Raw genomic sequence first — 12,099 nt, forward strand, 5'->3', positions numbered from 1 at the left:
ATTTCCTTCTTCTAACCCACAACCACAAAAATTTTGTTAGGACTCACTGCCTTAAGTAAAACAATTATGTGTAAATGAAATCATTAACTCTCTGTTGGCTGAGTAGCAATATATATCCAATGACAAGTTTCAACAGAAAACCAAAAGAATGTTCTAGTAATTACTCAGTGTCCATGCTCTAGCACTATGGTGCTCAACCTTTTTTCATTTACCACCCCCAGAGCTAGGAAAATTTTTGCTGAAAAAAAAAAAAAAAAATGTAAAGCGCCAGTCCGCAGCCGTGCCACTTCCCCCACCCCCGCCACATGTATGCCGAGCTGGGAAAAGAAAATGCCAGCCGCTGCAACCCTCCAGGAAGATAACTGCGACCTCCCAAGGGGGTTGCGATCCACAGGTTGCACACCATTGCTCTAGCTCACAGAACCACTTACATGAAAGACTAAATTAAAGCACATGAGCAATTAAACTTGTATTACAGGTTTCTCTATGAACTAACCGTGGATCTAGGATTGCCAGGTGTCTGGTATTCTACCGGACAGTCCAGTTTTTGCGCCCTCTGTCCGGTAAAAAAATTCAGAAAATACCAGACATGTGCAATGTCCGGTATTTTCTGTTCTTCCGTCTAGGCGCCGGACGGAAGCCTGGCGGGGGTGGGGGAAGTGGCTGGGACTCCACAGGCTGGGAGTCTATGGTTGCGTGCGGAAGCTAGGCGGGGGAAGTGGCTGGGAAGCGGGGGCGCAATCACCGCTGGGAGCCCTCAGCTGATTGCGCCTGAAGAGAAGTGACTGATGAACAGAATATATTGAGTGCTAATTCAGTAAGAAGTGAAGTTTGTGGGTTTTTTAATATACCTTTTACTTGTTTGGAAGTCAAAGAAGAGTTTTTGAAAAATAAGAAATTGATAAAAGCTGCACAATATAATGCAAATATATGATGTAGACTGTTGATTGTATATAATAAAGTTAAGTATTAAAGAAAGGATGTGTGTTCGGTGAGGGTGGGGTGTTTTTTTTTCCCCCCCTTGACAAATTTTTAGCCCATGTGTTCGGTATTTATTGGGAGACCATCTGGCAACCCTACGTGGATCAACTGTTCGGTCTGAACTGAGTTTTCTGCATAAAGGCGAGATTTAGCATCATTATATATGGAGAATACAAGGGATCCTTGCATAAAGTTACAGCCCTTACTCTGTGGGCACAGAACTAACTGCAGAATTTACAAATAAATGAATTGGTCTCAAAGGTAATTAAAAATGGGGCCTTAGAGAAATTTAGCATGGGATGTCAAATGTTCTCACTCTTCCAAACATAGAAAAATCTTTCAACTTTTCAAAGCTCTCCCAAGATGGCCACCTACTTTTCAGTTTTCAATGGAATCAAAGCCAAATACTACCCTTACAAAGATGGTTGCTCAAACTAACCACCATGGGCAGTAAAAAGGAATAAAGCTGGTGTACGCTGGCAATGCCTGATATCTGAGCACAGCCATGGCCAGCCCTACCAATATTGCAGAGGCAAAAATCTCTGATGATCAAACACCTAGAATGTAATCAACATGAGCAAGCACTTGAACAGCAAATGGGCACTAATTCTAAACATTTTTCTCCAAAATAACTGCCTATTGAATCTAGAGAGGAAGACAGGGAAGCAGGGCTAACTGGTGATGAAGGAGAAGGGCAGCAGAAGGAGAAAGCAGGATGTACACTGCAACTGCTTTGTGCAGCTTTGGTGTTGCTAAACTGCTGTAAATCCAGAGGGCGGGGGGGGCCGGGAAGCAGAGCTGGGGGAGGGGGATCGGGAGCCGCAGGGCTGGACCGGAGGAGAGGGGGGCCCGGAGGAAGGGGGGCAGGAAGCAGACCTGGCGGGGGGGTGCAGCCACTTGCCACAGACTGACTGCTTCTGCATGCAACCAGAGGCTCCCAGCTGGAAAGTGGGACCGTGATTGGCGCTGGGAGCCTCTGGTCGCATGCAGAAGCCGGGCGCGGGGAGTAGCTGGGAGTCCCAGCTCCTGCTCCGCCTCACCCCGCCTGGCTTTTGCGTGCGACCACAGGGCTCCCAGCGCCAATCGCGGCCCCGCCTCCCAGGCACTCCCTCACCCCTGCCAGGCTTCTGTCCGGCGCCCAGCCGGGAATTCAGAAAATACCAGACATTGCATATGTCCGGCATTTTCTGAATTTTTCTACCAGACAGACGGTGCGAAAACAGGACACCTGGCAACCCTAGTCACAACCCCTTCTTGCCCAAGGTCACAATCCAAACTTCTGCATCCTAGTTCCCCAACCCAGGTGACAACTGCCTCCTTCACCCAAACTCCCCTTCAGATCCCACGCCATCTCCTGCATCCCAGTCCCTTACTGCAAGCTCCCTTCTGCACCCAACCTCAATCCCAGACCCCACACCTCCTCCACTGATATGGAAGAATGCAGCTCTTGACTCTTTCCAAACTCTTGGAGTGGCCCCACCACATCAAAAATTATTACTCACCCCTGCTCTAGATGCTTTGTGCTGCTCCCAAGTGTTGGAGAGGATTCAAAGCAAGCAAGTGAATCTAACCCTAACAAATTATTTGCAATAGCTGGAATGACTGGTATGTAGTCTCACGAGGTACTTTGTAGGATCTTGTTTAATGTTTGTGTATGGAATTATTAAAAACAAAAAAGAGATCCTAGATTAAACTATATTAAAATGAATTTCAGACTGGAAACGTGTATCAGTGATTTAGGGTCACATACCACACAAATGTTTATTGAATTTATAATACTGCTTTTTAATTGAAAATCAGAGATAGGGGTTGAATACAACAGAAAAATTGAAATATGCCAAGGCATGGATGTGCAGTTACAGCCCCTGAGAAATCTCAACTCTACCCCATAGAGGAGAGAAAAAAAGTCTAGTATGCCTTTAAATCAGTTTAATCTAATCTAAAACCACAAAAACAAAAATGCTTTAGTCATAATCCTGTGCTTTTGGTATAGTCTGACTACAGTTCTTCCTTTAAATTTGGATAACTGACAGTAATTTGTATCTAATCAGTTTCACAGCTTCCCTTAAAAATGAGTCAGCCACTTTTCTCTGTGTTCAAAAGATGAGAAATATTAGCAAGATCTGAGAAAGTAAAAAATATACAAAATGATACATCATGTAACTTATCAAAATACTATCAGTTACATGATTGACTGTTTTAGAGGCCATAAGGTTAGGAAGGAAAGGGTTCTTGAAGGGTTCCCCCAACCCTGGGCTCTCAGGCTCCTCCCCCTCCTGCCACCAGCGGGGTCCCAACAGGAGAATGTAAACATTAACAGTAAGCATTAAGCAGCAGCTTATTGGTTAAACCAGGGATGAGGAACCTTTTTTAAAGTTGGGAGCCACTAACCCACAGAAATATCAGTCAGGGGCCACACAAAAGTGAGAAGGAAAAAGCAGCTCCAAACGAGGCTTGCACAGCTGTGGCTGCCCCTTCCTCCATTTTCTGGGCAGGGAAGGTATTTGGGGGCTTCCCTTCCTCCCACTCCTGCAATTGGCTCGCCTCTCTATCCTCCTGGTTCCGCACCCTTCTTAACTGCAGGAGGAGTTGCTGGCACCAACTGACTAGGGCTGCCTGACTAGCTCCCTGCTGTAGCCAACCTGTGCAGGTAAAGTGCCTTATGGATGACAGATGTTTCTGGATCAGAGTTCTGGAATAGAGAGGTTCAAGCTGTAGTTCAGTAAAAAGCCTTCTCAAAGTACATTCATTCTACTGACATGAGGTATGTTAAGCACTTAGCAGGAGGCTTACTGATATGCTTAACAGTAAATCAGACCTGACCAGTGATCTCCAGCAGCAGACAGCCGCACTTGGCCAGGAAAGCACTGGCCACGGAAGGGCCAGTGGGAGCAGAAGCAGGACCCCACAGCTGCAGCAGGGTAGTGAGCCCCGAGTTAAAACTGTTAAATGAATAACTGTTTTAACAACCCTTGAACAGCCAGTAAAGGAGCTAATTATGTACATGTGTACCTGAGGCCCATCAATAGCACCATCACAGTTAGGCAACAGTGGACAATAATATTTTACCACAGTGCAAAGCTTTCATAGGGTTAGAGTGCAGGAAAGTGTGTCAAGGCAGGGTTTACTAGCCATTCTGGGGAGGGTTACTTTGACTGGGGTCTGTGCACTGCAGAGTGGAAACCAGAGTCATCGGTTTGAGTACAGGTCAGAAAATTCTTAACCTAGAGTTAACATGCAATACAGACACTAAAACCCAGAGTTCCTTCACAGAGGTCAATTAACTCAAGTCCCACTAACCTTAGGCTTACATTGTTGTGTAGACATACCCTTAGCTTACTAGCCTCCTGTTTATATTATTTGATATTAAACAAAACTCCCCATCTTGAATTTATTTTAATATTTACCATATAGAATTACAAGTGTCAGTAGCTCTTAACCTCTCAAGGTTGTGCCCTTGTGTGTCCTGGTTGGCTTTAGACCAATGCCAGGAGTAATCCAAAATAACCCAGCGTGTGTCCTTTCTACTAGGCCAGGATAGTATCCCACTGTCCCTTATTAATGCTTGTTTAAGTCAGGAAAAAAAGAAAGATAAGAAAATATGCTCACAAAAAACATTACTTACTCAGTAATTAACAAAACAGGAGATACAAAAATAGATTATTTATATAATGAGCTCAAAAATAAACGAAGACTAACTGTGACTGTGAGGATTAATGTTAAACAGTATAGGTTTCTTTAGGTGTATGTTACACATTAGCCCAAACTTTTAAAAAAGCTTGTTACCAAGTCCAAACAAGCAACATTATATGCTTCATTACAAGGAATTTAGCTTCTGTTTAGAAAAAATGAAGCATGACATTCTTGTCTCCTTAGATGGGAACACCTTTTCAGAGAGCCTAGCACAATTAGACATGTTTTTCATTTGAAGATGTGAATACAAAGAAGTTCATGTCTTCTTTTTCCAATATTTTATTCTTAATATTTCAAAGTCATCTCTCCTGGACAATCTAGCTAGAGAACTGATATTTTTTGCTAAGTCCATATTACCCAGTACATGAAGGTAATTGCTGTTAGGAACTGAATTATCTTCTTCCCACTCTGTTTCTTTACAAATTCTAAATAACTTCAAGTTAAAATGGCATTACATTTGTATCTGTCACCAGAGTTCTCAGCAGGTAAATGAATGTTACACAAGGATTCTGGATCTGTCATTCCCTGGCTGAAAGGAAATGCAGTGATCTCATTTATACTTGACTATGATTTGTACAGACTGTTTTTAAACATGGCTTGACTATTAAAACTAGTTAGCTTAACCACATTTATTGGAAATGTTCTTAGGGGCATTGCACCATAATTTGTAAAGTTTTCCCATTAATCTCTCCACTTAAAGTTCTAGATTCATTAGATATTCTTCTTGACCTAAGTCTGTACTTGTTTTTCTGTACACAAAGAAATAAGACAGTTTCTTTATTTATAAAGCGTTTTAGGAAATTAACTCTTAAATATCAATCTGTTGGTTTACCTGCCCTTCCAACATGTCTCTTTGCAATCCCGTCCTTTCTTGCTCAGAACTGTTGGTTCTTCGTATAGAAAGACTGTGTGATTTGCGCTTCTGCTTTGCTTGCCGAGCAGTTGCACAACTTCCACTTTCTGTGGGCATTACTTCAAGGAAATTACTTCACTGAGGTGCCTATGATAAACTAAGGACAAGTATTAAGTATTACAAATTGCTCTATGTAACAGGTCATGGTAAAAAGTACCTATTGTAATGGAAACATTTAGGTCTATTGAATTCTGGTTTTGTTTTAGATTTCATTAAGCCCTTCCAAGAGGGAAGGATTTCTATTAAAGACACAGCTGTAATTTAATTAACTAATTTATAAGAGATTAAATATATGCATCTGAATAATTAGAAGTAGAAAATGGAATCACATTGCACCTCACTTTTTCATTAGTTAGTAACCCACTAATCCTCCACAAAAGTGAAATTTATTTTTATATCTTGTGATTACTAATCACTTTCCAAATTAAAATCTAAGAGATAGCTCCAAAATGCTTCCAGGAAACAACCAATATTAATATTGTATTTCACGGAAACACATGCAAAGTTAAAACTCAGCTGGAAAATGAAAGTACAGGGATTTGATAAATGATGGACACTGTCAGGCTACATATATATAACTGCACTCTTAGTATGCACAATTCCATAGGTGTTCTTGCTTTTACTTATAATGCTATTAATTTAAAATTTGGCTGAAAAACCTGAAAATTTAGTTTTTCAACATTAACTCACTGGTACAGTGAAATTAGCTTTGTCAGTTTCATATTTGTTTATAGTTCATTTCATTTAATTTTTAGTCAAAATATTTCTCTCTTTATATATACATACAGATATATAGATATATATATATTAGGTTTTTCATGGCTTTTTAAACAAAATTCAAGATATATACCTGACAGTATCTCTTCAATTAAATTTATTATTCATGACCCACTGTGTTTCTCAATTTAAGAAAATCAAATTATTTATTGCATACACTATACGTGAATACATACTTTGTCATAAAAATTTTACTTCAATTTTGAAAAAAATGTAGGAATTAGAACACTTGTTTTAAAACTGGTATAAGTGCCAGTTTCAAAACATGGATTTTTTTCAGTCTGTTTTACAATAAACATTTCAAATATCTTAAGTTCTCACTGATTGTAAAAGTCTGTTGACAATGTAACATTGAATTTTTTTCAGTTACATCATTCTCCAGCCTTAATTATTTCTTAAAAATTAATCACAACCCAGAGAATAGCTGCAGTAGTCTGCAGAGCAAAAGACGACCAGAGTTGGCACAATTTTTAAGGCTGAGTTATTAACCAAGCCTCCTAAAGAAGTTCATCAGAAAAAAAAGGAAATCAAATCCATGGCCATCTCCAGTTTAAGATCTGCCAAAATACTAAAGCTTGAGCAAGCTAGGAATGAGCACCATCACACTCTTTACAAGATTACATGTTTGGTTTTCATAATTTTTAAATACTGTGGTATCAGATATTCAGCCAATGACAAAACTAACTTACTGAAAAGTATTATGGGCTAAGTAGACTATGTCCTTTTGAATTTGCATTAACTTGTATATATATAAAAAAGTGCAAAAAACGGGCTGTAGTGGGAAAAAAAATCTGATAGACTCCAATCCTTACATGAGGCTTGAATGCTCTCACTCTCTCTCACACACACACACACACACACACACATATTACTTAAACTACAAAGACTTTGGGGTCCCTTGATGTATCATGTAAGTTCGATGACCAAACCCAAAATTAATCTAAAATAAAGCCCAAGCTACAACAATATATTAGCTTCACTAAAATGCTAATGCTAACCCTCACTGGTTACTTTGCATTTCTCCCTCCCGCCTCCCCACCACCCGCTTTTTGTCTGTGGTTTATTATATGGTCAGAACCAAAGTCACTGGGACGCATGGCAGAGGAAGAGATCTATACTGCAGTGTAGGAAATTTCTCATTTCACTAAAGTTTCCTTTTTATTTTAGCACATTAAAGGAATCTTAAGTATATCTAAAAATAGGATTGATTATAGCTAACAACTCTAAATGCACCCAACAATTTGTTTCATCAGTTTTAAATATTTCACTTTGAGCCTTTGTTCTTGATTAACAAGGTTATCGAGATAGATGCACTGAGGTTACATTATTCCCTTCAATGTGCACTGCCTTGGTGTATTAATTTTCATCTGCCACTGTGTTGCCAAGGTATTACACTTGGGTAGATCATTACAAACTCCTTCTTTCCTCTCTTTCACAGACTTCTTTCGCTGACTAGTTCTGGCTACGGATGTAAGAGAGAGTAGTCAACTACCAGAGAAGCCTAGACTTATCAGGCAGTCGATTTCACTACTCGCATTTCCCCTGCTCCCTGCTGTGTCTGTATCAGAAGCAGCAAGGGGGGGGGGGGGGGGGGAGAGAAGCAGGAGCCAGTGCTGAGGGAGCCAGCTTAAAAGCCAGTTCCCCCCAGCATCGTCTCTGCAGTGCAGGTGAGGCAGAGGCACAGCGACATTGCGGTTCTGCCTTGTAAATGTAGTAAGAGCTGCCCAGGACCCAGCACAAGCTGGGACTAAAGCAGTTGGTTCATGCCAGGTCCCAGACCTAGTCCTGTTGCGGCTCTGTAGTTTAAATGTAGTAAGAGCCATGCTGCCTGCATGCCCAGCTTCTGCTACACTGAATCTGCAGAGCCACAGAGGCCCCTTATCAACTGATTGGGTACCGGATACAAATTGTATTGAGTACACAATTAGTCAATTACTCGATACTTACATCCTTCATTCTGGCAGCTGCACAGCAATATATTTCACATTTTTAAAAAAGAGTAATAACTTGATCCAGTCAACTAGGTGAAAAAAAAAAAGTATTTCTCACTAAAAATGTATACCTACTATTGCAACAAATGTTACAACTGAAAGATTAGAAGAAAATATAATTTCTCTATTATTTTAGTTTAACTTATCCTCGATGCATTCTATACAGGCAGTCCCCGACTTACGTCGGATCCGCAGTTACGAACGGGGATTTTCTCGCCCCGGAGGACTGGAGTGGTGGGACGCCTGGTCCCGCCGCCCGCCTCCTCCGGGGCGAGAAAAGCTGCTCCCCGTCTCCCTGGTCTGCTGGGGGAGCCAGCAGACCAGGGAGACAGGGAGCAAAGCGGCGGAGGACCCGGGCCGGACCCGCAGCGCTTCCAGATCAGCTGGAAGCGCCGCGGGTCTGGCCCCGGGTCCTCCGCCGCTTTGCTCAGCGTCTCCCTGGTCTGCAGATCTGGCCACTGATCTGGAAGCGCCACAGTCCGGCCCGGGTCCTCCGCCGCTTTGCTCCGCGTCTCCCTGGTCTGCTGGGGGGGGGGGGACGCAGCTAGTGCCCCCCCAGCAGACCAGGGAGACGTGGAGCAAAGCCCAGGGCCTGTGGTAGAGCAAGTGGGGCGCTGCCGGTTGGTCCCGCAGCACCGTTCCTTGGCACTACTGGACCAATCCGGCAGCACCCCAGCTGCTCTGCCCCAGGAGTCCTGATTCAGCCGCTGCTGAAACTGACCAGCGGCTGACTACAGGAAGCCCGAGGCAGAGTTGCTCTGCCCCGGGCTTCCTGGAATCAGCTGCTGATCAGTTTCAGCAGCAGCTGACTTGGGGACGCCTGGGGTTCTTAAGTTGAACCTGTATGTATGTCGGAACTGGTGTCCAGATTCAGCCGCTGTTGAAACTGATCAATTTCAGCAGCGGCTGAATCTGGATGCCAGTTCCGACTTACATACAGATTCAACTTAAGAACAAACCTACAGTCCCTATCTTGTACGTAACCCGGGGACTGCCTGTACTTTCACTCATGATCACTTGCACTCTCTCATGCACCAGCACAACCACAAGATTCATACACTACTCTTTAGACAGTTCACATGCATACTCTTCCACACCCTTTACATTAAGCTGTTTACTAGTAAAGCAGCAACAAAGCTGAAAATGAAAGGGCAGCAGGCAAGCATGTGCATGGAGAGAGAGAGAAAATAAAATGGACTGGCTTAAGTACATTTAGAGTTGTTGCTTTCATGCCCATAATAAAAACCTTTAGTAGAGGAGCAAAGTTTAAAAAAAAAGATCATTAAGGTTTTTTTAAAACCAACACATACTATTTAAAATTGAAAATGTGTTTAAACAATTACCTAATTCAAACATGAAGTTGACAGTATCTCTGGAAATGGCATTTTTAAAAGTTTTAAAAATGATTTTTAAAACCAAAAAAAAAAATACATGTTTAATTACAATATAAGCTACATTTCTAAGGTATAGGCTTCACAAAATAGATCCTTGGCAATATGATCCTACAGCATAAAACAAAGGTGCTCATTACTGGCAGTTATCAGGATGCCCCTTATTAGGTAATATTTTCAAACAATTAAAGTTACCTGTCCAGAGTATCAGTGTCATGTTATATACCCTATGAAAACCACATTAAATATTGATTAGTAAAACAGTCAGCACATAAACCAAAGTCTTTCACATCTTTAGCTTAAACTCTTTTTAGGAACTAAAACATGCCAGGCAGAAAAAAAATAACCACACATCAATACTAAGCATCATATTTGACCCAAACAAGGAGCAAAACTTAAAAATGTCATGTTATATAGTTACTCTGATTAGGAAAGTATATTGATTGGCTTTTCTTTCCTGTAGACCAGTGTTTCTTAAACTTTTTAAGACCAAGGAATACCAAGCAATTTTTTTTAAAATGGGGAAAAGACAAGGGTCAGGGGAAAGTTATTGAGCAGGAAAAAAAAAGGTTGCCTGCTCCTTTAAGGACAGCCATTTTGAGCTCTGTTCTCCACAGCACACCTCCAACTGCCTCGCAGCACAGTTTAAGAAACACTGCTGTAGACAAAAAGTGATATCACTGATTTATGAAAAGAGACATGCCCATCTCTCCTCTGCTGCTAGGACTATCTGGCTTGAAGGCCAGTGAAGGCCAATGGTTCACTTGCCTCCTGAACTCTGGCTCCAAACACAACTGAACTTCTCAAAGCTAATTCTTGGTACAAGAGGGAGGCAGCTTGTCAAGAATAAACTATCTGTTGAAAACAGCAGCAGGATCTAATAATGCAATATGCTAAACAGCATCTTAGCTGCATTTTAGAATATTAATACACAAGTATTATAAAATCAGCATAAGTAACTTTAGATAGTCATTCTGCCATGAAGCTTGGGACAGTTCAAATGTTAGAATGAATGAATGGATAGTATTCTCTCCTACAGTGATGTGTCAAAGCCTTGATGTAGTAAAGATGTGTGTAAGAAACGCACTGGTTAACAATCAGCACGAGGGACAAACAACATACTCCAGAGCAGTGGTTTCCAACCACAGACCACAACTGTCTTGCTGGTGGGCCAAGGGCTTGAGGCTCCCCTTTAATGGGGAGCCTGCACTAGCGCTCCAGCCACATAGCCCCCACGCAAGGTTGGAGCACCAGTTCCAGCTTCCCACTGTGGGGGGGAAGGGACTAAGCCTCATAGGCTGGATCCAGCTTGCAGGGGAAGGAAGCAGCTTCGTGCGCAGCTGCTTCTACTCCCAGTGGCGGAGGGAACAGCAGCAGCAGCTAAGGAAACCATTCAGTTGGAGACTTTCCCTTTTGCTCTCATTGGCCAGAATTACAGACAATGGGAGCAGCAAGGGGCAGTGCCTGGGAGCAGTGCAATGCACGGAGCCAGGTAAGTACCCCTTTCCCTCTCATGCACAGACCCTGCATTCCAATACCCCTCATGCACCTCCTTCTGCCAATACCCCTGCATACCCACACAGATCCCCAGCCCACTCCTGCAGCCCACTTCCCTGCCAGACCCTGCAACCCTATTCTCTCCTGCACCATGATACATCAGATCCCATGAAGGCACCTGCCCCCCAACTGTATGAAGAGGACAGCCCCCCCCACTCACTGCCTACCAGAGGCAGTGATTGGGGGTAAGCAGGAGCCTTTGAACACTGGCTCCAGGTACCCCCTGTGCTGCTGCTTCTAATGAGGCTCGCCGTGCACAAAGCCTGCTCTGTAGGATGCCACGCAGCCTCTGTCCACAGGGAGCTCAGGCCGCCCACGGACACGGACTGCTGTCACAGAGCAGCCTCTATCCGCTGAGGGCCCAGGCTGTTCTGTGAGATACCAGCCCCCCATGGACAGAGATTGCTGTGGCCCCACAGAGGCAGCAGCACAGGGTGGCATAGGGCTAGCTGGGAGTGGAGCCGGGACAGCAGTAGCTGCTGGCCCCGCCCACCAGGGACTATAAAATAGTTGTGTAACCCTTAAAATTTGATGAGGTCACACAAGCTATTAAATAACACGCTAACATCCCTAGTCATTAATTCAAATGAAGGTGCAAGCTAGTATTAAACTTCCAATCCTCTTAGAAAACAACATACTGCAACAATACTCTGCTTACATGTCTCTTCTCTGTTATTCACTGTTCAGGCATTAAGCCAAGTTTTATAATGCAAGCAAAAAATGCCAGGGGCAGGCTTGTTGCTGGAAGCCAGAGAAGAGATCCGTTTTAGGAAGTGTTAGATTGCAGAGGGAATGA

General features: G+C 42.9%; 1 protein-coding gene across 3 annotated transcripts in view; it reads right to left on the reverse strand.

The window, feature by feature from the left end:
• The window catches only part of WDR37 (WD repeat domain 37), a 93,577-nt gene that overhangs the window by 73,478 nt on the left and 8,000 nt on the right, over window positions 1-12,099 (reverse strand). For 2 of the 3 annotated variants that reach the window (XM_006111891.4, XM_075922712.1), the window contains exons 2-3: window positions 9,942-9,973; window positions 5,507-5,684 (exon numbers count right to left, since the gene is read on the reverse strand). In XM_006111891.4, coding sequence (XP_006111953.1) covers window positions 5,507-5,644 — 138 coding nt within the window. In that variant the 5' untranslated portion in view covers window positions 5,645-5,684; window positions 9,942-9,973. The remainder of the gene's footprint in view (window positions 1-5,506; window positions 5,685-9,941; window positions 9,974-12,099) is intronic. The other variant, XM_006111890.4, reaches the window with a different exon arrangement.

This window comes from Pelodiscus sinensis, chromosome 2 (genome assembly GCF_049634645.1).
Source record: "Pelodiscus sinensis isolate JC-2024 chromosome 2, ASM4963464v1, whole genome shotgun sequence".
NCBI lineage: Eukaryota > Metazoa > Chordata > Testudines > Trionychidae > Pelodiscus > Pelodiscus sinensis.